The following is a 24,926-nucleotide window of genomic DNA, read 5'->3' on the forward strand; positions in this document are numbered from 1 at the left end:
CATCCATCTCCATGTTGCCTCTAGTTTTCGTTGACTCGGTCTTGCTAAGTTGCTGCTTCGAAAACTACGAAACGAGCGCATTCACCCGCAGGGCATGCAGGAGACTGCTCAATGGCCTTGTACGGAAGCAGTTTTACCGCAGTCTCTCAAATGCAGCTGGCTAAAATTGTACTGGTGTTGTTTTCTGCCAGCGATCCCTCATCATCACGCGCATTAGCACAGGTTCGTGCCTTGCCTATGCCTTGCCTGTGCCGAAGAACCCTGTTGGTTGGTGTTTGTAAACTACCTAGGTAGTAAGCAGCCAGCACCGGCAAGACGGAACTATTGTCTGGTGCCTGTCGCGGTGTTTGTTCTTTCTCATCAAGCAAAGACCATCCCTGTCACCCACCTGTCATCAGTGACGCCTGGTAGGTAAGGGGCCCCCGCGAAAATATTGGACCTAGGTAACTTGGCGGAGGCATCATCTCCTCGTATCGTTGTCCCGAAAGTTACTCTTGCGAAATGCATCATGATTGTTTATCAGCCGGAGAGCTCTCCACCAGGCACCTTCTCATCTGATGATGAGTTGTTGGGAGTGATTGGTGACGGGTTCCTCCTCAGCAAAGGCCCGGCCTCTCAGTCTCAGCGTTACTCCACCCTTTTGCTCGCTTTCCAGCTCCTGGCTCGCCGTGCTTCCTCCTGCCCCGCTTGCCCTCGCCTCGATTTGAACATTTCAGCTTAGTAGCATTCAATTCTACAGGCAAAGCCAAGATACCAAGAATGTTCACAGCCCGCTTCCTGAGAACACTACATCGTCGGCAATGAAGTCCTCTTGCTCTCCTTCGACTTCGGACCTGATGCAGCTGCATGCTGGCTGATCGGCGCCGACTCTCAAAAGCTCTTGTACCCAACAACGTGAAAAGCCTCCCTCATCTCTCGAGACCGCAAGAATCCGAGCAGAAGAGCACACCACTGACCGATAAGTGTACCTGGGGGTCTAGACTCCTCCAGATGAGGAAAGTGGCACTGTTTCCACGATCCATCCACAGCGTGACTGCTTGTTCTTTGACATTCACCTGATTCAATCTTACCGTTAGCCCGCCTTGTTCCTCATTTGCTATTTTTTTGGGCTGTCCCGAGCGCCCTCGAGTTCTACCCCGCGTCTGCCTCGCGCTTTAAAATGGCCGCAGCCACTGCGCATGAACCCTCTGCTTCAGCCACCTCACCAGAGGAAGAGGAGGAGCTTCAATTTGGCCAGGCTTGGAAAGGCGCGGCCAAACCTCCTCAGAGACCGGGACTTGTTGATCAGCCCAATGGTGGAAGGCGAAAGTCGTCGGTCCAATTCCATACTGCGCACGCAGAAGACACCATCCGAAGAGAAAGCGTCGTCCAAGGCTCACGAGTCTCCTTGTCTTCGCGGAAAATGTCATCGCCCCCTCCTCCCACGCATTACCAACGCGGCGTCTCCTTTGACACAATCGACAATCGAGATGCGTCCACTGAAGCTTTCACCTTGCAATACAAGCACTGCGACTTCGCTGCCACTTCACGAAGCCGAACTTTTCTGTGCGGTACAGATGCGAAGGACTACTCTGAGTATGCGCTGGAGTGGATGATGGACGAGTTGGTCGATGACGGCGATGAGATTGTCTGTCTTCGAGTTATCGAGAAAGATTCCAAGACTGCACATGACACCCCATATGACCGGGAAAAATATCGCACCGAGGCCAAACAACTTTTGGACAGTGTGATGCTGAAAAACAGCTCGGAGGAGAAGGCAATTAGCATAATAATGGAATTGGCTGTGGGCAAAGTGCAAGAAATCTTCCAGCGCATGGTGGGCAGCCCTGTCTTTAAATCCATATAAGCCTGCATGCTGACCTGATATAGATTCAGTTGTACGAACCTGCAGCGCTAGTTGTGGGAACAAGAGGACGAAACCTAGGCGGTATGCAGGGTTTGCTCCCGGGATCGGTCTCGAAATATTGCTTGCAACAATCACCTGTGCCAGTGATCGTCGTGCGGCCGAGCTCCAAACGAATGAAAAAGAAGAAGAAACGACAAATGGAAAGCGGTCGCAGCCTCTACAGCAGCATGCTCGAGCAAGCCCAACACGCTGGAGGGAGCCATGTGTATGAAAGTGCCAGCCACAGTTCGATATCAATGGAAGCTACACCAAAAGAGGTCGATGCCGTCACAAAGGCAATCGGCGCTCCCAGGCGCGGGATATTGAAAGGCACATATGGGGGCCCGCTTGCTCGAGTAACGTCGGCCAAAAGTGATGTGACGTCTGACGATGATTCGCCTGAGCGGAGCTTCGCCTTGCCCATAGGGTATTTGAGCACCGCAACTGCTCCGAGGGCCGACCTTGCCATGAACAGTCCAAGCATTGCTGCCTTGGTGGAAGACTGGGATGACAACGAGACAACGCCGACCGAACGGGCAAGGTCGCCCAACCCCCCTTCGAAGCGATCTGAGCACCGCGAGAGCGACGCTGCCATTTCTGACGAAGAAGACATACGCCTTCTCGTGCCCAGGATCGTTGAAGAGCGACGACCGTCTGTCAGGGAGACGACGCCTTGGTTGGCAGACATCCTGCGCGAGAAACCACAACGGCGGTCATACAGCCGAGGCAGCCACGGTCGATCACCCTCCAGATAAAAGCTGGCCACTCAACATGGAGGAATCTGCTGCCCCACGATAGACCATCCTTACGCCTTTTCCCAGATTTGTTCAACTTTTGACTGGTTGATGAAGGACCGCGTGACGCCGATTTCACAAGATTGACAGAGGTTCGATGCCAGTCACGATTCCCTACAATCCTGCACCGGTTGTGCCACAAAGAGCTGCCTGAACTTCCGCGCTCGTGGTGGAGATGGCGAGGCTGCTGAACGAAATCAAGCCTTTATGATCCTTTACAAGGGACACGACCTTCTGTGGCGGTACGATGATGGGGTGATACATATACAGTGGTAGGCATGACGATCCTCATGCCCATTGGGGTCGGATGTCGGTGGGAGTCCAACGAGAGGGACTTGACAAGCCCACTGTTCTGGGAAGAGCTGACGTGGTTGCGGCGCCCCGGGACTATTGATTTGCAGCCCCTGGACGTGCGAGCACTCTGACGATCACTTTTGGCAGGGAATAACGAGTACATTGTAGGAGGTATGGAGCGGCTTTCTGACTCATTGATCCACCTGCAAACGATAGAAACTCGGACTGGATAGAAGAATACATCGTCTAGAGATGTTCATGGAATTGCAGCACCCGAGCACTCTTGTGTTTAGAAGGTGTCCAGGGGCTGCGTAATCTGGACCACAAAAGAGGACGCGGCGCGTTGCGGCTGGTGACTTGCGTGCTGCTATTGACGCCCTGTCACGCCCAGACAGCCTCGCGGCGTGGCTCGATGCATTCTTGGGCCTGAAGGGAACCAACCACGTTCCGACGGTAGCGGGGCTGTCCCTGAAGGCACCCGAAGGCCAATCGATAACAAATTTATAGCCATCCCCCGATCGACCCCCTTGCGTGCTGGTCCCTCCTCACTGTCCTCAGCTCTATGTCATGGCTGACCTCGACTTTCTAGACTCTTCCCATCTCCAGAGCTTGTCCAAGTGAGAATATGTGTTCGGTACAACACCCCTCCATATCAGTCTCGCTAAAATGCTACCCATAAGCCCTGATGGCGACTGCGATGAGTGCACCCCGGACTATGTGCGCTCCCCTCGTCTCACCACCAAGGCGGCATTCTCAACGATTCCCTTCATCGCCACGTTTGCAGTCCTGACCTTTGTCGCCTACCGCAAGGTCTACCCTCTATTGTCGCAATCCCCCTCCAAAATATCCGAAAGCGCTGCGAAAGGTCTTCCTCGACCTGCCACGGCCGCAACGCCTGAGCCCGCCGCTCAACAGCTCGCCCGCCGCGTGGCAGCAATCACCTTCGCTTCCACAATAGCCCTATCTGCCGTCTTGACCGAGTTACTTCTTTGCGAAATATCCAACTCATTCAACCCTACGGCTCGAAGTGTCGCCCTGCAGATCACGGTTGTGAGCTTGCTGGGTCTTCTGGTAGTCGCCATTCCGCTGCTGGGAATATCCTCGGTGGTAGCAAGGTCCGGGTACAAGTTTCGCGGCGAGAAAAAGAGTCGGGCTCATCTGGCATGGGTGCTGGAATTCACCGGGTATGGCGCTTTTCTGTTCGGATTCTGGGCGATTGGAGCGCTTCTGCCCGAAACACCTAGCTTTACCGACAGCGTGACAAAGCCGGACGGTCTCTTTCAAGCGTGCTTGGACAGACTGGGTATTACTGGTGTGTCCTTGATGGCTCTTCTGTCGGGGTTTGCCTCGGTGAGCGCCATTTGGCAGAGCTTTGGACCCAAGGTTAGAGTCGTCGCCGACACGGACATCACCCGCAAACAGGCTGGATTAGACGCCACCATGGATATGATTGCGGAGAAGAAAGAGAGGCTGAGGTTGATGGAGAGCATGGCCCCTGAAAGCCCGATCCAGAGCTTCTGGAGCCGTACAGTGGGCGCCGTGCGGAAGAACACTTACGATCAACAAAAGGATCTGCTCGAGATGGAGGCCTCGGGGCTCGAGACCATGGCCTCTTCGTTGGAGACATCGCTCTCGATTCTCAGGCAACGGCGGGCAAATCAACTCCAGGCAACAACCGCCGCGGGGCGACTTTCATTGGCGTTCTCCTACATATTTGCTTGTTATTGCGTGTACCGAATATGTACCACCACTGTCAACATCGGTCGGCGCATCCTCTCATCCGGGCCTGCCAATCCTTCAGACACTGACCCCGTCACCTATACGATTGCTCTATTTGCTCGACACGTCTATCCCTCCCTGGACCAGGCCTCATGGGCTCAACAGATCTCGTTCCTCCTTTCGGGGGCAATGTTGCTTGCTTCATTCACAGCGGTCACACAAACCTTCCACCTTTTTGCTCGATTCATGCCGACGGTCCTACATGCGACCAAGACCAATTTCGCACTCCTGATCAGCCAGATCAGCGGAATGTATGTCATCAGCTCTGCGTTGATGCTGAGGGGTATGATGCCGAAAGAAGTCGGTAGCGTCATCAACACCGCATTGGGGGCGGGGCTGCTGGAGCCGGCCTGGGTGCAGCGATGGTTCGATGGCTTTTTCATGCTGGCCGTGGTCGCAACTGGGGTCGGAATATTCTTGGGTAGGCAAATATCGGGAGCATCGACGTGGGAAGATGACACCGGATGGGACCTGGCAATGGAGCTGGGCAAAGAGTCGTGACCCTTTCCGGGTTTCATAGGCGATGTGCACGAATAAATGACCGGACTAGATTTTGTACCATATGGCTTTAGGGATTTAGAAAAGAAAAGGTGGCACCACCAAGAATATTCTAACCACATGCATTATAAGTTCTCTATGAGGGGCCTCGCGGTCGGAGACTCGTTATTCGAGGTGCCGAATATGTGGTAAAGTGTAGTTGATGGGGGAATCGTCCTTGGTGAAGTTTCGACCCGGGTCGATATATTCAGCCTTGTCAGTCCCTGGGCAGCCTTGTTCAAATTGGGGAAACTGGGGCGCTGCGGAGTCGTGAGGTGTCCGCTAACAATGGATTTCTAGACTCTGTTGCGTCCAAAATGTGTCCACATCCACTATACAGCTGCAATGACTGATCTCACGGGAACGTTGTCTGATGTCTTGGTTCAAAAGCACTCCGCAAAGCGATTGCACCAGCATCGAGACCTTGCAGGCAAGCTAGATTCGTTTCTGCGAGAAGCGTACCAAATCAACAGATCCATCTCGTCGCTGTTGGGCTACTTGCGAGCCATCCGCACCCCGTACCTTTCGACAGCTCCTCCGCCTCGCCATCACAAACACCCAGGAGGAGCCGAGAGACATTCCCACATCCCGGGTGGTCGAGAGAATGTACCAGAACATCTCAACGACACGCAGCGAGAAGCAATCGATTCCGAGACGTCGTCGGTCCTTCGCGACATCAACAATAAGATAACCAACCTCACGTCGGCGGTCAACCTACAACACGAGACGGCGAGTAAGGTCCTTGAAAGAAAATATGGGAAACCAGACGGGTTTTTGTGGCGGTGGGCGGCGGGCGACGGCGACACGCCCGACGCGGGCAAATCACAAAAGCAACTCGACGAAGAAGGGCAACTGAAAACGACAAAGATGTTTCGGGACGGGGTGTTGTGGTACCTGAACAAATTCCTCAAGGACGCCATAACGGCCCAGCAGGAGATGGTTGAGAAACGACTGGAGCGCGAGCAGCAGAAGCAAATGAGTATACTCTACAACCCACGAAATAAGGGTGTGCGGGTCAGTCGCGATACAGAGACCGGGGCAGCAAATGGTAGTCTCGAGACAATGATTCCCCAGCCGACTCAAGACCTACGTGGTCACGACGAATACAAGCCCTGGACGGACGCCTCCCAGGGTGGAGTTGAACAAGAGCTCACGCCCGAACAGCTCCAACTCTTCGAGGAAGAAAACAGGGGCATCTTTGAGCATTTCAACGACCAACTCGCCAAAGTGACGCAGGTGGAAAAGTCGCTGATGGAGATTGGCAGTCTTCAGCAGACGCTGGTGGGACATCTGAGCGTTCAGGGCGAGATGATCGATACCCTGGTCCAGGATGCGGCCAACACGGATGAGAATGTGCGCAGGGGAAATCGAGAGCTGAAGAAGGCGAGTGAGAGGGGGAGTACGGCGAGGTTGGTCTTCTATGCGACGATGGGCTTTTGTTCGTTCCTGGTGGTGTGGGATTTGATATTCTAATCTCTGATGCTGGGATGTGGACTAGAAGGTCTATCAGAAGGAAAAGAATTGCATTGAGTAACCTAGGTATCTCCAGCACCGCCTTTGGACTGACGGTGCTTCTCACCCGTATCTGCGCCAGTGTACCCCGGTGTGAGTCGTGCTGCCACAGACCATCACATATACTAGGTAGATATGGATAAAAAGATCCGTGGCTGGATGCGCTGCACATACGTGACATGTGATGGCTCTTTCTGCAGATACGCAAGAGAGACACCTCTCGAGCGTGTGAAGGATCAGGAAGGTCATGACATCCTGAACTGTATGGTAATCGAGACGCGGCGATTGGATTTTTTGGAGGAGCTCCGAGTGGGAGTAGGGCCTCCTCGGCCTGCAGGTTGGAGTAGTCGAGCTTTCGGTGTTTGGAGACGAACCATGTGTGCCATGTCCATCTGACCCTCTGCACTTTTTTTCTCGTCTTTCGATCACCGAATGACCGGCAGCCCTTGGTTCAGGTCCCTTGTTCCCGTAGTTTCCTCTGGTCCCTGAGACCGACATCATCGCCATACGCGAATCACGAGTAGGTACCTAACGTGTGGTGTGGCTTAAGGTAAAACCCGTCGTGCATCCGCCCGTCCTAACGCATATCGCCCTCCGTGGTTTTTGCCTCACTAGCCCCCGAGCTTCCTGCAGAAGAGAGGAACGTTTCTCTTTCCCCCGTCTCTCCACGCTTGTCAATAAATTCCTAGACCATGCCCTCACCGCCAAAACATTCTGATTCTTCTCTCCGCTCAACCTCGTCTTCTCCTGCACAACCCAACGCCTCCGCCCGACTGACTCAGATCAGAAACCACACGATGGGTTCAGTGTCAACCGATACGCCGCCGACTCTGTTCGACGCCAATGTCGTCCCCCAAGCTCCTGAGGACCCTCTGTTTGGGTTGATGGCCGCTTACCGAAAGGATACCTTTGAGAAGAAGGTGGATCTGGGCATTGGCGCATATAGGGACAACAATGCGAAGCCCTGGGTGCTGCCTGTCGTCAAGAAGGTATAGAGTTATGCTCGACGAGGGGTCGATGACATACATGCTCGGAGCTGGCTAACCCCCAAGTTCAGGCTGATGAGATCCTGCGAAATGACCCCAACCTCAACCACGAATACCTCCCCATCGCAGGTCTCCCAGAGTTCACTTCGGCAGCTCAGAAACTCATCCTTGGTGGAGACAGCCCCGCGATCAAAGATGGACGCGTACGCATTCACAAATTCCAACGTCTCCCACTCCCTCTTCCCTTTGAGGCTGACATATAATTTCTTCGTTATATAGGCTTGCAGCCTCCAGACCATCTCAGGAACAGGCGCTGTCCATCTAGGTGGTCTTTTCCTCTCCAAATTCCTCCCTAAACCGACACCGGCCATCTACCTATCCAACCCAACATGGGCCAACCACAACCAAATCTTCACCAATGTCCATCTCCCCATCACGTCCTACCCTTACTTCTCGGCGAAGACAAAGATGCTCGACTGCGAAGGTCTGCTCTCAACCCTGAAATCTGCGCCTGAAAGAAGCATCATTCTACTGCACACCTGCGCACACAACCCGACAGGCGTCGACCCAACGCCCGACCAGTGGAAACAGATCGCCGAAGTCATGCGCGAACGCAAGCTATTCCCCTTCTTCGACTGCGCATATCAGGGTTTCGCCTCAGGAGATCTAGCCCAAGATAACTTTTCGATCCGCTATTTCGTGGAACAAGGGTTTGAGTTGATCATTGCTCAGTCCTTTGCCAAGAATTTCGGTCTGTACGGCGAGAGAGCAGGCGCATTCCATTTCGTGGCAGCCCCCGGATCCAATGCACAGGACGTGACGAAACGTGTCTCGTCCCAACTCGCCATCCTGCAACGTTCCGAGATCTCCAACCCGCCCGCGTACGGTGCACGCATTGCCTCTCTCGTCCTGAATGATCCCCAGCTCTTCAAGGAGTGGGAACACGATCTACGCACCATGTCCGGGCGGATCATTGAGATGCGCAAGTCCCTGAAGGCGGAACTCGACAGGCTGGGCACCCCCGGAAACTGGGACCACATCACGAGTCAGATCGGCATGTTCAGTTTCACGGGCATTACTGAGAAGCAGGTGTTGGCCATCAGGGAGAAGTGGCACGTCTACATGACCAAGAATGGGAGGATTAGTATGGCTGGGCTGAACACGGGTAACGTCCACTACTTTGCAGAGGCTCTGGACGATGTAGTCAGGCACGTGCAATGAAGTTGATCCGCTTGACGGTGACGGTGACGGTGACTGATAAGTCGGGACTGGAAGGGAGGGTAAAGAATGGGGCGATCCAAACTGAGACGATATTTATGAATCCATGTATGTGAGATCGCCGCAGGGGCAGAGTCAAAAGCTTGGCCGAGCTTGCACAAAGGTACCGAGGATACACGGCCGCGATGCAACTTTGGAAATGGGGGCTCATCTACCTCCATAAAGGTAGTCAAATGTTTCAAGAGCTGGACATGGCCATGCGTGGAGTGGGGGGAACAAGACCAAAAGGACCTCGAGCGGGAATAAAAAAGTACTTAAGACACGGTATCTCTCCCGGATCCCTTAATGCCTTCAGGTTGATTCTTGCCTCTTTTTGTTTCCCTTGTGTGACTGGGCCAGGGCAGGAAATATTCCTTTTGGTCCTGTAACTCCCTCGTCTATGTGGTCTGTCCGTGTCCATGTCCATTGTTCACCAGCACCCTGCCCTGCCTTGTTCTGCCCTGCCCCTACCCTCTAAGCGTAGAGATGTTCGTTCGCTGGACTTCCTAGGTACATACCACGAGGAATGTCGAGGCTGTGCCTCCTGCACTATTTGTTTATTGGCCAGCCGGGCCTGTGTTGGTCGTCCCTCTGGTTAAAAAACAGGGGGAAAGAATATAATGAATTACGCCATTTTCCTTTTTTGCCCTTCCTATACCTGTCCTGACGCTCACAGGCGTGATTTTTTGTTCTCATAACTCATGCACGCACGCCCTCCTTCCTTTTTTTCCTGGAGGAGGTCGCCCAGAAACGCCGATTTGATCACTCGCCAAGATGGGAATCAAATATCATTGCCCAGGCCGTGACGCCCTCAGCCTTGTCTCCCGCGGCAGGCCACCCTAGAGCATCGACCAGGCCCTTTCCTACCACGATCTCCTCGACGACCCGGAACCCGAAATGCTCGTACAACCGCACGGCTTGCCGGGTGGTGGCTTCCAACCACGCAGGCACACCTTCTGCCTTGGCGCGCTCCAGGAACGGCATCATGACGGCGTTGATGCTGCCTTGGACACGAGGCTTGGCTGGGTTCCGCGCCAGGAATGAGAGGTGGTAGAATGGTCGGAGTTGTTGCTCTTGACTGTCTTGGCTGGGCCGGTCGGAGCTGGAGTCTGACTCTGAACCCGAGGGGGAGTTCGAGTTTGATGCCTCGGGAGTCGACGTTGTGGCCGCTGTGCTTGAAGTGGACGACGGTTCAGCGAGATACTTTGCCTTGGCAGCTTTGACTCTGCCTCTCCATTCGCTCAGCAGCGGGCCCGGTTGCGCCTTGGAGTCTATGAACGGCTTGCCCTCGTATGTGGGAGGCTCCCATAGCGCTATGGCAGACCAATCCCCAGCGTGCACCAGCTCAGCGCCTGAGGCCGCACTCTCGAGGATCCCACGAGAGAAATGCCGTTCTCGTCGCGCCGCATCGATCAGCGGAGACGGGTAGGGCGGTGGCGTGCCGTCGGTGTCTACTATGAACGCCGTCGTAAGGGCTGTGCTGGAGAAGGCCGCCGTGATAATCGAGATGAAATTGGACACATCGTTTTGGGAGTCTGTGGCGATGGGCACGCAGGCCTGAGTAGATGCTGAAGAGGACATGGCTGATGACCTCGACTTTTCAGCCATCCCATATGATATTACCAATGATAACGTTTAGTCGTTCGTGATTTCGAGTTTCTCTGTCGTCGTGACACTTTATTGTTCTGGAATTTGGACGAGACAACTCCCCCTCGAAGCCGCAAGTGGTAAAATTCCTCAAAGTACAAATCGATTCCCAATGCCACCAAGGACAATGCAATGCCTGAAAAAGATTGACTGTAAGGGAGTTTGAAAAAGGAAAATAACGAGAGACGGGGAAGGAGAGAAGTTGATGCGGTGAGCGTTGATCACGAGGTGAAGTATTACCGGAGTTGTGTTGTGTAAGAAAAGAGTCGGAAAGGGGGAAAGAATGAGTCAAGGACCGATGCTAAGCGAGCGGAATCCCTCCATCCCCCGTCCAAGCAAGTGGTGTTGTTGGTGCTCCCGCCCTGTGACAATGAAAGAAAGAAAACAGGAATGCTACGTCGGTGACCCAGAAGAAGCCTTCGTATGGGGTAAGAGAAATTCCAGAAGCCAGTCGTCGTTGCCGCTTCGTCGCCTTTTGAGCACCGCCCGGAATCCGGGGACAAACAAAAACAAAAATGCCAGGGACAACTTGGTTGGTGGGGAAGGAGGAGGTCAGGCATGTCACGAGGACTAATATTAGAGCAATGGAATGTAATACTCCCGTATCTCAGCAGGGAGGGATGGGGGGAAAGAGCGGTTCGTCCTCATGAATGGACCGAGACTGCACAGATATCATAAACACACGAGGTAGCAATTGGAACGAGACAAGCTCCTATTAGGATGTGTGCAGAGGCAACGACCACACGGCCACAGCTATTCAACTCACTGACCAGCAATGAACTTAGCCATCTACCTACGCAATATATCCCTTGTCCAACCGAGACCGTTGAGCCATCCTGCCAGAAGACAGACTTACCTTTTCCTGTTCGTGCCGTCCACTCTTGTGCATCACGAGACGAAGTACAGCAGCCATTTTATGTACTTCTGCTTTTTGGCTTGTCGTTTGGCGCGCTCGGCTTCTCGCTCAGCAGCACGGGCAGCACGGGCAGCTTCTTTCTCCCATTCTTGTCGAGTCAATCGTCTCGGGTGGTATCCTCCATCGGATCGAGTCTCCCTGGCTGCCCCCTCCGAGTACGGACGGCTAGAAGTCCCATAGCCTTCAGCTCTACGGGAACCTTCAGCTCTGCGGGAACCCTCTTGATGGTGAGAGCGACGCTGTGGGTGAGACACATGGTGCACTTCTTGCTGAGGAGCCTGTGAGCCGCGCCTTGAAGGACGTTCCTCGTAAGCCGACCTGGAATTCTCACCCTGACGACGTCCCCCTTCACGTCGCGAATCGCGCTCCTCATATCTTGGTGGAGTTCTTTCTTGTCGATAAGCAGGAGGTGGCTGTTGTGGACGACGTCCTTGAGTTGGTGGGTTTTTGTCCCGTATCAACCATTTTCTCCCATTTGCATCCGTGAACTTTCTGACCTGGGGTTGCCTGGCTTGTCCCGACACATGTACACGCTCGTATTCGGGCGCCATTGTGAAGTCCTCGACGAAGGTTGTGTGTTGAGTTTGTGTGAACTTACCTTGCTTTCCCCGAAGTTGAAAGATGTTTTGGTGGTTTGGTGCTTCTCTTCCATGACAGCAAGAACCATGGAGCTTTTATAGTCGGGGAGTTCCTTGCCCATCCAGGTGTAGGGACAACAAAGTGCCTTGTAATCTCAAAGAACTGAAGCAATGTCCTAGAGCAGCCAACAAGTAACAGAACAAAGGAGGAGTAAACGTCTTTGTTACCACAAAGCAGAGTTCTCTGGTACCACAAAGACTGATTGATGAGACCACTGTCGCTGACTGTAAATTGCACTGTTTCTGCATTGTGATACCAGAAGACATTACGACCTTCACTGCGTACACACATTCTGCCTTGGAGCCGTAGCTCTCGACAAACAAGGCGGGGTGTGACTCAAAGGAACGCTTAGGAGATTGGGACATGAGGGCGTGACAAGGCGATCGCCCACGAAATTCACGTCCTGCGTACGGAGGACTCCTAAAGAAACAAACTGCCAAGTGATCAACAGGGCCATCAGACACGTAATCTCGCAAGAACCAATGACACCGGAATGAGCCTCATACCTCTCTTGAGAGCCACCATCAACACATGCCGAACACATGCTTTGATGCTCTGGTCCCTTTTTTGAACACTGCCTGCACTGCCTGCGTGGCTTTGTGAGACCTCCAGAGGCGTGCACTCCACATATCGAGGCAGGTACTTTGGTAGATACAACGGCGTTGCAATGAGCCAGGTGGAAAATTGCAGGTATTTCTGGCGCTGGACGCGTTGGGGAACCGCAGTGGATAATGGCCGCATGGAGCTGTTTCAGAGCTTGTATCAGACTCGAGCCAAATCAGCCATGGCGCAAGCCACAACCGTCTCCCATGCTCTTTTTGGGGGTCGGCGCTCGGTTGCCGGCGGGCATCTGATGGACATGTTCGATGGGATACGGCGAGATGGATCGACCTAGCGAGCCATTGGCGAGGGGGGCTTGAAAGGGGCTTGCATTTTCGCCGAAAGGATTTGGAGTGACGGAAGTGACTGGCGTGACTGGCTAGAAAAACTCTTCAGGTCCGTCAAATGAGGGCGGCAGAAATCTCGGAATCTCACCCGTTTTCCCCAGTTCTCGACCAGGGGCTGTGTTTACGAAACAAAGGGCTTTCGTCATGCGACACCAAAAGAGACATCGACGAGCACAAACCGAATGAGAGAAAAAAATATTCTTTGCCCGCATTGGTGGCACCCACATGCTGGTGGACACTGACTCACTGAGCGACTAGGTATGGCCATGGGTCGAATACCTGGTACGACTTAAGGTGCAGGTAGCATCGATCGAGGACAAACATCACTTCCAGTCTTCGATTCATGATTCCTTCAGTTTCTACCTTTCCATTGCTTCAATCCCTTGTCATTATTGCACACATTCGCTTGACTTCTCCAGACTCTTACTATGATCTAGTATTTGAGGGTGCCAGTAGCCCTTGTAACCGCCCTTGTCGACCTTGTACAAACGCATCCTTTTCTCATTTCTCATTTCTCGCTTGTACCCCGGTTTCCTTCGTCTTGAAACAGGGTTCCAATCTGAAGCACCCCTCGTCCGTTCCTCTCAGGTAGAGCACGTGTACAAGCCTGCTTCGGATCTTCATTCACTTTGCCGCATCACAAATATTCGAAGAATCTCTGCCGACACCGCCCACATTCTTTCACTCCCATTTGGGCCTTCGAGTGACATAGCTTGGCGGCATGTCACAGAAAGGCCACTACAAGAGATTTTCAAGAGAGGGATTTCAGCCTCTTACCCATCAGCAATCCGGGGACATGGCGAACCCTAACGACGTTACGATTGATATCCCATTGACCAAGGTCAGCACCTCTGGCAGCGCCACTGGTGCCCGCAAGGCCGATGCCAGTTCCCCTTCCCGTTCCGAGTACAATGGCGAGTTCTCCGAGAAGATGGACGAGAAACAAGGCCACCCCTTTCACAGAGGTCCAGCAGGCAGGAGAAGGAGGTTGCAAGAGCGTGGACGGCAGAATCACGACAAGGAGGACGGTACATTGAACGCAGTCGGCAGATTCTACAAAAGGCTCTACAACTTCTCTGTTCTGACTCGCTATTTCATCTATGTCGCACCTCTCGCTTTGGCTATCGCAGTCCCCATCATTGTTGGAGCCACGGTCGCTCCCAGAGCACGCATTGGCGGCGTCAAGATCGTATGGTTCTTTACCTGGGTCGAGGTGGTTTGGGTGTCGCTATGGGCCTCGAAAGTGGTGGCTCATTTCTTACCATTTCTCTTTCAATTCATTTGCGGAGTGGCCAGTCCTGGCACAAGGAAATATGCCCTCGCTCTCAGCTCGCTCGAGATCCCTCTGTCGCTGGTTGGCTGGGCCGTCTCATCACTGGCAACGTTTGTCCCTATCATGACGTTGAATCCTGACCAGAGATCACGTGGTGAAACGGGCCTCAAGCCTTGGGAGTCAATTGTCAAGAATATCCTCTTTGCTTGCGTCTTCTCGACGTTGCTCTTACTCGGCGAAAAGGTTCTCATTCAGCTCCTCTCTATCAGCTACCACCGCAAGCAGTTTGATGAAAAGATCAAAGAGTCAAAACGAAACGTTTATCTGGTTGGCTTGCTCTACGATGCTTCTCGAAAGCTCTTTCCGGAGTACTGTCGCGAATTTGCCGAAGAGGATTACCTCATCAACGATGTTTTGGATTTGGGAGAGCGCAGCAATCGGAATAGCATGTTACCTGGCCACAAACGATCTGGCTCGGCGACTCCAATGAAACTGATCCACAATGTTGCACGCGTTGGTGACAAGGTCACCGCAGCATTCGGGAATGTTGCCCAGGAGATCACTGGCAAAAAGGTTTTCAACCCCACTGCCTCGCACTCGATCGTGGTTCAGGCTCTGGAAAAGAAACATTCCGCCGAAGCCCTCGCTCGACGGCTCTGGATGTCTTTCGTTCTAGAAGGGAAGGATGCTCTAAGCCTGGACGACATCATTGACGTCCTCGGCCATGATCATGAGCAAGAAGCGCACGAAGCTTTTGAGATATTGGATGTGGATTGCAACGGAGACATCTCGCTCGATGAAATGGTCCTCCGCATCACCGAGTTTGGACGAGAGCGTCAATCCATCGCAAGCAGCATGCACGATGTCGATCAAGCTATCAATGTCCTCGACAACTTGCTGTGCACAGTCGTCTTTATTGCCGTCATATTCATCTTCGTTGCCTGGCTGAACCACAACTTCACCACCACACTTGCTACAGCGGGCACTGCCCTCCTCTCAATGTCTTTCGTTTTCGCAACCACTGCGCAGGAGGTACTTGGGTCTTGCATCTTCCTATTCGTCAAGCATCCATTCGACGTGGGTGACAGAGTTGACGTTACTGATACCCAATATGTGGTGGAACGCATGTCTCTTCTTTACACAGTGTTTCGGCGGGTGAAGGATCACAAGCGGACTCAAGTTCCCAACATCATCCTCAATTCTCTATGGATTGACAACGTGTCTCGTAGTAAAGCCATGCGCGAACAGATCCAGCTTTATGTCAGCTTCGATACTACGTTTGAAGATATCGATCTGCTCAAGAAGGAAATGACCAACTTCGTCCGCGATAAAGACAATGCGCGCGACTTCCAGCCAGATATCGACATCGAGGTTACCGGTGTGGCAGAGATGAACAAGATGGAATTGAGAATTGAGATTCGGCATAAATCTAATTGGGCCAACGAGGCCGTACGAGCGGCGAGAAGAAATAAGTTTATGTGCGCCCTCGTCCTCGCGATGCGGAAAGTTCCACTCTATGGACCAGGGGGTGCCGGTCCGCCTGCTGGTGACAAGGCTAACCCGACATACTCGGTCGCGATCAGCGATGAAGTCGCGAAGAAGAATAAGGAACTGTTTGATGAGGATCTAGATAAGAAGAGACTCGTGCCCCTATTGGAGCAGAACAAGCCTCACCTCAACCTGGCCAAAGCAAAATCACCTGACCATCTCAGCTCGACAACTGGATCGGAATCCCGAGAAGCGTCAGCAGTTGACCATTTGGTTAAGCGCAAGGTGGCCGTTGATCCTGAAGAGGTTGTCGACCATGAGCGAGAACTCCGGATGGACAAGCAACGCTCGAATGATGTCGAGGAAGTACGAGACATTCTCCGACGCGAGTCCACAAGGGGTCGGCGACGAGCAGCTCGCCACAGCGGTCTCTCAGTACCAAGCACCGAGTACGCTGGAGGCTCACGGACAATCCCTACTATTCCCGATGCATCGCCACAAGAGCCCATGACGGCGACCCTCTCCGCACCCGCCAGGGTCAGCTACTTCGAAGACGCACCCCAACCAGAGACGGTCCCTTCGACTGTGCCGCAGGGCTGGACGACGGTGGCACCACTGGACTACAATGCAACGGGTACGCAATCGCTCCAACCACCCTCACCACAGATGTCACAGGTATCGGGTCCTGTCAGTCCATCTCGATACGTACCGGGCAACGCCTTCTCACAGCGAGCTCACGCCACGCCGCAAATGCCTCGAATGCCAGTGCCGGGAATGCCTGAAATGAAGAGAAATTTGCAGGTGCCAAATCCTTCTTCTCCACCACGGTGACTTGGTGAGAGTTCCATGGCGAGATGACACGATAAACTAACAAGAGTGATTCCACACCTGAAGCTCTATCTAATGAAATACAACCCAAGGGTGGATGTGTGCATGCAGGACTGAGTTATGATTCAACTGGCATGGTAGATACAGCAAGCTGGGAGAGTTGGAATCATTTGTATGATAGTGCTATGCAATTTGTCAATGGCAAGACAAAAGAGATAGAAAAGAGAGCCTACACGCTCTCAATCGAAGAACCAGTATTCTTCTAATTTGAACATGTCACTAGAATGAGTCGACTTAGAAATACAGGCCCCGTCTCTAACCCAACGCCAGGAAAGCGGAGAGTGCTGAGCTGAGAAGATGCATCGCCAACATGCCTTGGACCGGCATGCTGTATCAATATCAATATCAATATCTCACAAACACTCCTGCCACCAACCTAGAGCGACTGCTGCCACTCGCACTTGCGTTGCCACCACCGCTGCCGCTGCCGCTGCCGCTGCCGCTACCACTTCCTGTTCGATCTTCTCTTTTGTCGTCGCCTTTTGCCTCCCCGGAACCTTGCCGGGGCGTGCTTGCAGAACTGCTGGGGCTCGTTCTCGATATCTCAGGTCGGCGATCTTGGGGTGAGGACGTCGTTCCTGGGTGGTAATAGTCCCCCGGATAACTCATTTCTCGCTCTTTCCCTTTGTCTTGGACTTGAGTTGTCTGGTCCTCGGATTCCTTGGGGCTACCACTCGATGACTGGTCTTCGACCCAGGCACTATTCGCCGGGTCTATCTCTTCCTCGTCTCTGGTGAATTCGTACGAGGTGGACTCGTGTGGGGATGCAGGGCTTCTTGCGCGAGAATCTTCTTGGTCAAAGCCGGCCGAGAGTTGTTCGTCTAGGTGTGTATCTGATGGTGACTCTTGTGCGTGCTCTTCGATTGTGGACTGATCGTATGATGTAGAAGTAGTCGATGGCGTTTCGTCCATACTCATACACAAGGACAGCTGGGGATGTCTCTGTGAGACTTCGAAAGGGCCAAAGCAGCTCTGGACCCGTATCTCCAGGGAAGATATATGCCAGCAGAATAGTGATGCCTTGCGACATGCAGGTCCGATGGCCCCCTTGGTATCAAGGCCTGAGGACCAGTAAAACAAGCATCCAACGTGTGTGCGCGATTGCCAGGGGCACAGCCTCGTTCATGCAGCAAAAGTACGGCCGTCGTATCCAGTGCGTATCAGGAGAGGATGCTGTTGATCAGTACTCCAGTCCCCTGTCTTCATGAGATGCCTCTTCTTGCCACGATGGCTTCACTGCCCAAAGGTTCCAAGCCTAAGCCAGAGGGACAAGACATAATTATAGCACCCAATCTGCAGCACAGTCAAGAATATCCTGGAGGCACCCTACCGCAATGGGGTACGCCTCGGTTGATCTAGGACATATCAGTTGGACTCTAGGACGAACCAAGGCTGCATGGGACCAATGGACCTCGTACTGGAAATTCTGAACCTCTCGCAGGGTCCTCTGCTCTGGGTCATGCCGAAGAATTGGCGTTACATTGCAATGGCGGGCAAATAACTCAATGGGACAGAATCAGGACAATGAATGGCTCAATCAACAATGTCGACTCATAACCACCTGTCCACCGGTACTGCCATGCGTCATGACCGACATCCTGGCTCCATGGGAAAAGCCCTGTGGCTCCCTGGTCCCATCTCGACGCACGCGGATTGGCGAGTCTAGACATGACAACCGAGAAGGCTGGTCGGGAAGGCTATTTAGCCCCTGGAACGGCGCCGCCTTGTTCGGCCATATGGGATTGACCCAGCAAACCCACGCAGCTCGAACGCTTCCAACTACACCCGCGCGCCCGGTGTTTCGCGAAGACCCCATTGTCTATGGCGAGAGGTTTTTTTATTTCGCTGCCTACAGACCCTGTGCCTTGATGCCTTGAGTCAGATGACCCCCACAGAAAGGAATGCTCGCTCATTTGATGTCGAGATTGCTGCCACCACCACAGCCACAATTATTGAGCAATCGCTGAGCGATATCCTAGAGGAGCACGACCCCAAACGCCCAGAATGCTCTCGAGGGGCCAGAGCAGTCAGGCAAAAGGAATTGGCGTCACCTCGATTTCCCACTCTAGGGAATACGAGAGCATACCAACCACCCCCATATGGCAGTCATTCAATTGCTCGTCGACTTGCGCATTGAGTGTCTGCCTGGTTCGCCTACATGACCCCCTTGGTTAGTCAGGGCCGTGTCTGCTCCTATTCCAGTTAGGTTGTTAACACCATCTGCAGAGGTCGCATCAGTGGGCACACTCTGCAGACGGGAAACTCCTTTCTCCAAGGAGGAAAGGATACACACGAGGCCCCGGCACATTGAATCCGGGTGTTTACTGCAGGGGACGATGTGAGATAGCCACGTGCCGTCACCCATTCCGACCTGTTTACGCATCCTCCACTGTCTGCCTTGCCCGGTCAGAAAAATCGCTCGTCTCTGAAAGTCTACTAACTACGATTGGGGAAGATGACAGAGGGTACTACCGATCATTTTTCGCATAACCCACCCCTCTGAGATTAGCAGCTCGTGGAACCCCACGCAATCCCAGTGTGGATGATGATGATCGAGCATCACCTCAACTCTCTTGTCCATCTCTAACCCGTCTTCCCCGTATCACTCTGAACTACTCTCCGACATGCCATGGTGGCGAGTTTCTGAACTTTGGATGATACCCTCTGTCCATTCAGATAAACAGTTAAGCGAGGTTCTCCATCAATCTGGGAAGGCCTGACTCCACCACGATGAAGCATTTCCAAAAATACTGCGACAAGGTGCTACCCTCGCCAACCTCTGACTGCATACGCTGAAAATACTGTTGCCTATACTCGTCGCCTCTGTATGTATAGGGGCACTTCGGCCCTCCCGAGCGCCCATTTTCTTTCACAGCTAGCGGAGTCTGGCCGTTGCAGGCGAGCACGCCAGTTGCAAGGGTGGCAAAGGGCTTTATCTTGAGCGAGATTTTGCACGGCTATGAAGTTTGGGGAAGACGGCATTCCCCAGGGCTTGGGGTTGTTGCTTGCAGCCATCAGTTGCCGTCTATTTCCCTGCGACCCCCTCAAGCTATACCTCTTCTGAGTTCTCGACATGTCTATCGACTATTTTTGGAGCCAAGAGCTTCGAAACGTTTTCGCCCTTGCTTCTCCGATCTCTACCATGAAAGGAAAGGGCAAACGATTCGATGCCAGTATCATCTGTACTGCATCCGTATTATTAGGAGAAAATTGGAGCATATCCCCGCCCCCAACGATCCTCTGTATCACCCTGGACATTCTTGTGGTTCTTGGAGGGCCGTTTCTCGACATATCAGATGATGAACATGTTGATAAACCTTACGAGCATTCACAAGAGGTCGGCCAAGCGACGCACTGCCGTGTCTATACTGGGTGACAACCAGAAGGACATCTTCGAGGTTGCAATGACAGCCCAGTTGACGGCTTTTGGTGGCACCGTTGATCAGGGCCGCGAGGGGTTTTTCTCTAGTCCAACAGACCCTTAACGTTATGTTCTATTTCCAAGCCTGCAGTGAGTTCCTTTGGCGACCCGTCCAGGTGAGTCTGTCCACATGCGAAGACGAGATGATCTCCAGACACGACGAACTTGCTTGACTGTCGAGTGCACCATACCACCTTCATCCGCTATGGTTGGGCACACTACTATTAGTTGGTAAAAAGCGCATCAACCAAAACACGTCGATGTTGAGTCGCGCGAGTTTTCCGCCTGAAAATTGATCGTTAATCCGTGGCCCTTGGTCATGCAGCCTTTGCACCAGGGAAGGGGAGATACATGGACCAAGGCCGAGCACTACTGACTGAACCATTGATTTCTACCAGCCAAAGAAAATACAAGGACAAAAGCACAAGAATACAGGAAACCATTCTTGTTCGAGCGACACGGGCATAGCTGCCCCGTTTCAACATCCCATTTCCACCAAAAAAAGGAAAAACAGGCCCTTCCTTCCCTGAGTTTCCCTCTTGTATTCTTCGTCATCTCCCACGACATGGCATACATACATGAATGACGTTTGAACGAGTCCTGCCGAGAAAAGAAAAGAACCGAGAGAACCGGTGGCAAGAAGAAGAACGACAAAATGCGACCGACACTGCCATAGACGCAATCATTCACCACCCACTGCATACGGTCCTGTTGGAAAAGATCGTTTAACCACGGGAAAGAGGACACCCTTTTTCTTCCTCTGCAGTGGCCCTGATCCGATCGATGTGAAAAGGGTCAGCAAGAGATACCCAAGGGGACCGCAAAAAAAAAAAGAAAGGTCAGACGAAGGGGATGAAACGACCAGCTTATGTATGTGAATGTTCAGGAAACAACACCGATTTTCAACTCCTGCCCACACAACCTCCTTTACTCAAACCTAGTAGATCCCGAGAACCTCCCTTCCCATGCTCTTTATTAGAAACTATGAATTATTATTATACTTTGTGTCAGAGTTTCCTTTAGGTTTTGATAGGAAGAATGGCGGTGTAGTCCAGCTCGTGCCATGTTATGCTGCTATCCCCATCCCATCCAATTGCCTTGCTATGCAATGCAATGCAAAACACTTTCAAACCCGTCTAGTCGTGTGATTTCCCTGGCTTCTCATTCCTTGTCGTTATGCCGTCAACTGATACCTCATACACCGCCAAAGGACTGGATACCCTAGTCATGGCGCGGTCGATCATCACTGTTCGTCTCGTGCAGAAAAATACCAAACGACCCCAACGCCACCGCTATGCTGAAATCCCAGACACGTAAAAGTCATGATCCAAGTTGTGCAAATCCAAGACACCCTACTGCCTTTGGCCAAAATGAAGAAGATGCAAATTCACACCACAAGACCACAGCATCTTCCACGACTGTCAAGGCTCTCTCTTCCAAGAAGCGGTGCTTCCATCGCCTCAGGCACGCAGTCTCGCCCCTTCAAAAGTTTTCCATGAACGCTCTTCTGACAGTCCACATCCTGGCCCTCTTTCCATAAATGTACATTGGAATGGCCGTAAACATACAAGCAAGCTGAATACCTCCAATCGCCAAGAAGGTGGTCTTGGGCCCGTCACCTTCTAGCCAATTCGCAAAGAACAGACTGAACACAAGTCCGTGAAAGATGTTCTTGCTGAAATTCAATGTCACCAGCGCTTCGCCGGCATATTGCCGGTAGCTGTCGACGCAGAAGGTGATGGACGTGGTACTTCCCAAGGAGCAGCCGAAGGAAATGATACCGAAGAAGATGGTAGGGACAATCCATGCGTCTCGCTCTTGGGCAGACCACCCAAAGCCCATGAGACCGACAGAGGTGCTGATCGCAACCGGGATAGCCATGACCAGGCGAAATTCGGGTTCGTAGACACCGCCATTCTTGCGAGCCATGAAGCGAACGATGATGTCGGATACCCGTCCCGCGACTGCCGTGCCGAGAATGCCGCCAACGAACGGCGAAATGTAGACCAACCCAGCCTGGAGAGCGGTAAAGTTGTATGTATCTCGGTTTCGGTAGATGTTAGATATCGACTCGGACAGCACAATAAGCCAGCCAATCGACAAAGAGTATACCAGCGTCGACCAAAGAACGCTCGGATAAGCAAAGAGAATGAATGGCCGGAGAGCAACGCGAAACCAATTTGCTTTAGACAGCCTGCCATTCCACGGTCGAAGGGTCTCGATGTAAGACTTTGGCGGCGATTGCTTGAGATTGGTTGTGTAGCGAATCAGTCTAGGGGAGGGCAAGCCTTCGTTGATACTACTCGATCTTGTCTTTTCCAGATGGACGGGGGTGCCAGGAATTGTGGCAGCGGTGTCGGATCTCGCCACGCCTTGGTTTGGATCCCTTGACCTATCGCTTGTTGATTCAGGAACCGCATGGTGACTGAGATAGTCATCAGTCCTTTCAAGCTCGACATAGTATGGAGAATTGAGGTTATGAAGATGCGGGACAGTGGGATCATTGACAGAAAACCTCGCCGTGGCGCTCCTAGAGCTCGGAGGCATTGACGCCAGGGGTAAAGTCAGCGGCTCACCACTGTGGCTCCCGTCCCAGGGTCTACTAAAGGAGCGGGGGTCTGGTGATGGCGGCATAGTCAACCCTGTGGGTTTGAGCTTCTTTCGTGGAAGGGCAACAAGTGCTGGTTTCGCGACCGGTCCCATTTCTTCGGCATTTCCTCGATTGGTATCTTCTGGGTCTTTCACATCATTTGCACCGTCCGTTGAAGATGCCAGATCTTTGTGAGGTTTCTCATCGGGAGCACTGGGATGATAATGGGCAGAAGATATTGGATCAGAATGGTCTTTCACCTCCACTTCATGCTGCTCGATTTTGTCGTCTTCAATCTCCTCCTCAAACCTGGCGTGTACATTTTGCTCGTGCAGCCTGTGTTGTCTCGGGGTCATGGCCTTATCGATAGCGGCTTGAAGCGCAGTGCTGTCAAGTGGCTGGCGCCCGGCAGCATTATCTTTATTCTGATGCAATGGATGATGAAGTATGTTAGACCAGCTTCGATGCACCGTCGGTCTCCTTGATTTTGGTCTCGGAGTGCGATCCCAAAAAGTTTCCGGAACGAAAAGGAAAAGGACAAGCAGACCGAAGCCTGCTACAATGGTGACGACCCTGTGAATGTTAGCAGAATCAACGCACACCCCGGGACTGTAAACTCACCAAAATACCCATCTCCAACCCTTGGCGTTGATAATAACTGCGCTCACTAGGGGTATTAAGTTCTTCCCACCAAGAAGGAGGAGGGTATATATCCCAATACGAAATGCTCTCTCATGCAGAAAGAAGATTTCTGCAATGCTGGCAGACGGCAAGCATTCCACTGGGCTCACAGATATTCCCTGAAAGACCCTTGCAGTTGCCAACTGAGCGTAGTTGGGTGCCAGAGCACACCAGACCGAAGTGAGGATGAACATCACTGCTGAAGCTAGATAGACGGGCCGTTTCCCGAAGAGGATTGCTGTAGGTGAAAAGACGACACTACCGACTCCCAAACCCATCATGTACAAGCCCGTAGTCAGGGCGACCCTTGAATAAGCGACGTGAAAGGACTGGGCAACATTGTTGAAGCCAGCGGCCAGAATGGGTGTCATACCGCCACCTAACATGCAGTAGAACCCAAGAGAGAGAAGAGCCATATCACGTCTCCATGCGGGCCAGTTGAGAGGATCATTTAGCGAGTCGTCCGGCTGCGGATCTAGGATGACTTGGCCATCCTTTGTTCTCTTCTTGGATGCCACCGAGAGACGCCTGGGTGACATGGGCTGAGCCGGCATGGAGGAACTGCTCCGCCGGCCTTGTTGATACTCAAGACCCAGCGGCTCATTTCGGTTGGAGGACAGCAGCAAGACCGTGCCAGGAACTTCCTCGGTCTTCTTATCGTTCAGTATGCCCAGTGTCCATTTTTCAATCTTTGGTCTTGACTTCTCGTTGTTGGAAGAAGGACTCGAAGACGACCGGCGTTTGGTGGAGCGTACTCTCGCAGAACCATCGTCGGAGGAGCGGGTCGCGTTCTGTTGCGCACTGCTCTCATCCAGGCGGACAGTAGAACGACCACGCTCGGGATAGGGGTTTGCAGGCATCGCAATAGTAGTAGAAAGGGGAGTTTTACAAAGGCCTCGAGGTGCCAATGGAGTTCAAAATGCTTCCATTTGAGCAGGGTTTTCCAAGACTTGGAATAAGCCACGGGTCGACACAGGCGCGTCGGGTATTAAGGGAATGAATCAACAACTGATCCGCCACCAGAATAGCACAATCCAGGGCACTGCAGGGCCACGAGGCTATAGGAACAAACTGAGCACAAAGCACTGAGGTGTAAGAATAATCATACAACGTGATACCGCAGAAGGGTGAGGAAGGATAACGAGGGTGTTGTTGGCAGAGGGCGGATTGCAGGGATAAAGGGATGAAGATTAAGAAAAATGTCACCCGCCCAAGCGCGCCAAAAGCAGTGAGGGCCACATAACTCCACGATATTTGCCCAGGGAAGGAACTCGACCATCAACCATTGGCACATTGCATACATCCTTCCGGCATCTTGGGGATCTTGGGACCTTAGGAGACCCATGGGATCTTCTTTCCGCAGCCAGAAAAGTCACCAGAAGCCTGCAATCA

General features: G+C 52.7%; 9 protein-coding genes across 9 annotated transcripts; 5 read left to right on the forward strand and 4 right to left on the reverse strand.

Moving 5' to 3' along the window:
• Window positions 1-1,159: 1,159 nt before the first annotated feature.
• Window positions 1,160-2,640, forward strand: Z520_03340 (uncharacterized protein; the record flags this gene model as incomplete). The annotated part of the gene is made up of 2 exons (XM_016773851.1): window positions 1,160-1,816; window positions 1,870-2,640. The coding sequence occupies 2 exons, from the start codon at window positions 1,160-1,162 to the stop codon at window positions 2,638-2,640; spliced, it is 1,428 nt and encodes a 475-aa protein (XP_016634797.1).
• A 999-nt stretch (window positions 2,641-3,639) lies between these two features.
• Window positions 3,640-5,253, forward strand: Z520_03341 (uncharacterized protein; the record flags this gene model as incomplete). The annotated part of the gene is made up of 1 exon (XM_016773852.1): window positions 3,640-5,253. The coding sequence occupies one exon, from the start codon at window positions 3,640-3,642 to the stop codon at window positions 5,251-5,253; it is 1,614 nt and encodes a 537-aa protein (XP_016634798.1).
• A 381-nt stretch (window positions 5,254-5,634) lies between these two features.
• Window positions 5,635-6,762, forward strand: Z520_03342 (uncharacterized protein; the record flags this gene model as incomplete). Its single annotated transcript, XM_016773853.1, has 1 exon — window positions 5,635-6,762. The coding sequence occupies one exon, from the start codon at window positions 5,635-5,637 to the stop codon at window positions 6,760-6,762; it is 1,128 nt and encodes a 375-aa protein (XP_016634799.1).
• Window positions 6,763-7,493: 731 nt separating this feature from the next.
• On the forward strand, window positions 7,494-9,008 carry Z520_03343 (uncharacterized protein; the record flags this gene model as incomplete). The annotated part of the gene is made up of 3 exons (XM_016773854.1): window positions 7,494-7,790; window positions 7,859-7,990; window positions 8,067-9,008. 3 exons carry the CDS (start codon window positions 7,494-7,496, stop codon window positions 9,006-9,008), a joined length of 1,371 nt encoding a protein of 456 aa, XP_016634800.1.
• A 798-nt stretch (window positions 9,009-9,806) lies between these two features.
• Z520_03344 (uncharacterized protein) lies at window positions 9,807-10,625 on the reverse strand (the record flags this gene model as incomplete). The annotated part of the gene is made up of 1 exon (XM_016773855.1): window positions 9,807-10,625. The coding sequence occupies one exon, from the start codon at window positions 10,623-10,625 to the stop codon at window positions 9,807-9,809; it is 819 nt and encodes a 272-aa protein (XP_016634801.1).
• Window positions 10,626-11,579: 954 nt separating this feature from the next.
• Z520_03345 (uncharacterized protein) lies at window positions 11,580-12,158 on the reverse strand (the record flags this gene model as incomplete). Its single annotated transcript, XM_016773856.1, has 1 exon — window positions 11,580-12,158. One exon carries the CDS (start codon window positions 12,156-12,158, stop codon window positions 11,580-11,582), a length of 579 nt encoding a protein of 192 aa, XP_016634802.1.
• Window positions 12,159-13,914: 1,756 nt separating this feature from the next.
• On the forward strand, window positions 13,915-16,785 carry Z520_03346 (uncharacterized protein; the record flags this gene model as incomplete). Its single annotated transcript, XM_016773857.1, has 1 exon — window positions 13,915-16,785. The coding sequence occupies one exon, from the start codon at window positions 13,915-13,917 to the stop codon at window positions 16,783-16,785; it is 2,871 nt and encodes a 956-aa protein (XP_016634803.1).
• A 312-nt stretch (window positions 16,786-17,097) lies between these two features.
• On the reverse strand, window positions 17,098-17,754 carry Z520_03347 (uncharacterized protein; the record flags this gene model as incomplete). The annotated part of the gene is made up of 2 exons (XM_016773858.1): window positions 17,098-17,170; window positions 17,219-17,754. 2 exons carry the CDS (start codon window positions 17,752-17,754, stop codon window positions 17,098-17,100), a joined length of 609 nt encoding a protein of 202 aa, XP_016634804.1.
• A 3,991-nt stretch (window positions 17,755-21,745) lies between these two features.
• Z520_03348 (uncharacterized protein) lies at window positions 21,746-24,394 on the reverse strand (the record flags this gene model as incomplete). The annotated part of the gene is made up of 2 exons (XM_016773859.1): window positions 21,746-23,426; window positions 23,475-24,394. The coding sequence occupies 2 exons, from the start codon at window positions 24,392-24,394 to the stop codon at window positions 21,746-21,748; spliced, it is 2,601 nt and encodes an 866-aa protein (XP_016634805.1).
• Window positions 24,395-24,926: the final 532 nt, after the last annotated feature.

This window comes from Fonsecaea multimorphosa, assembly GCF_000836435.1.
Source record: "Fonsecaea multimorphosa CBS 102226 unplaced genomic scaffold supercont1.5, whole genome shotgun sequence".
NCBI classification, from domain to species: domain Eukaryota; kingdom Fungi; phylum Ascomycota; class Eurotiomycetes; order Chaetothyriales; family Herpotrichiellaceae; genus Fonsecaea; species Fonsecaea multimorphosa.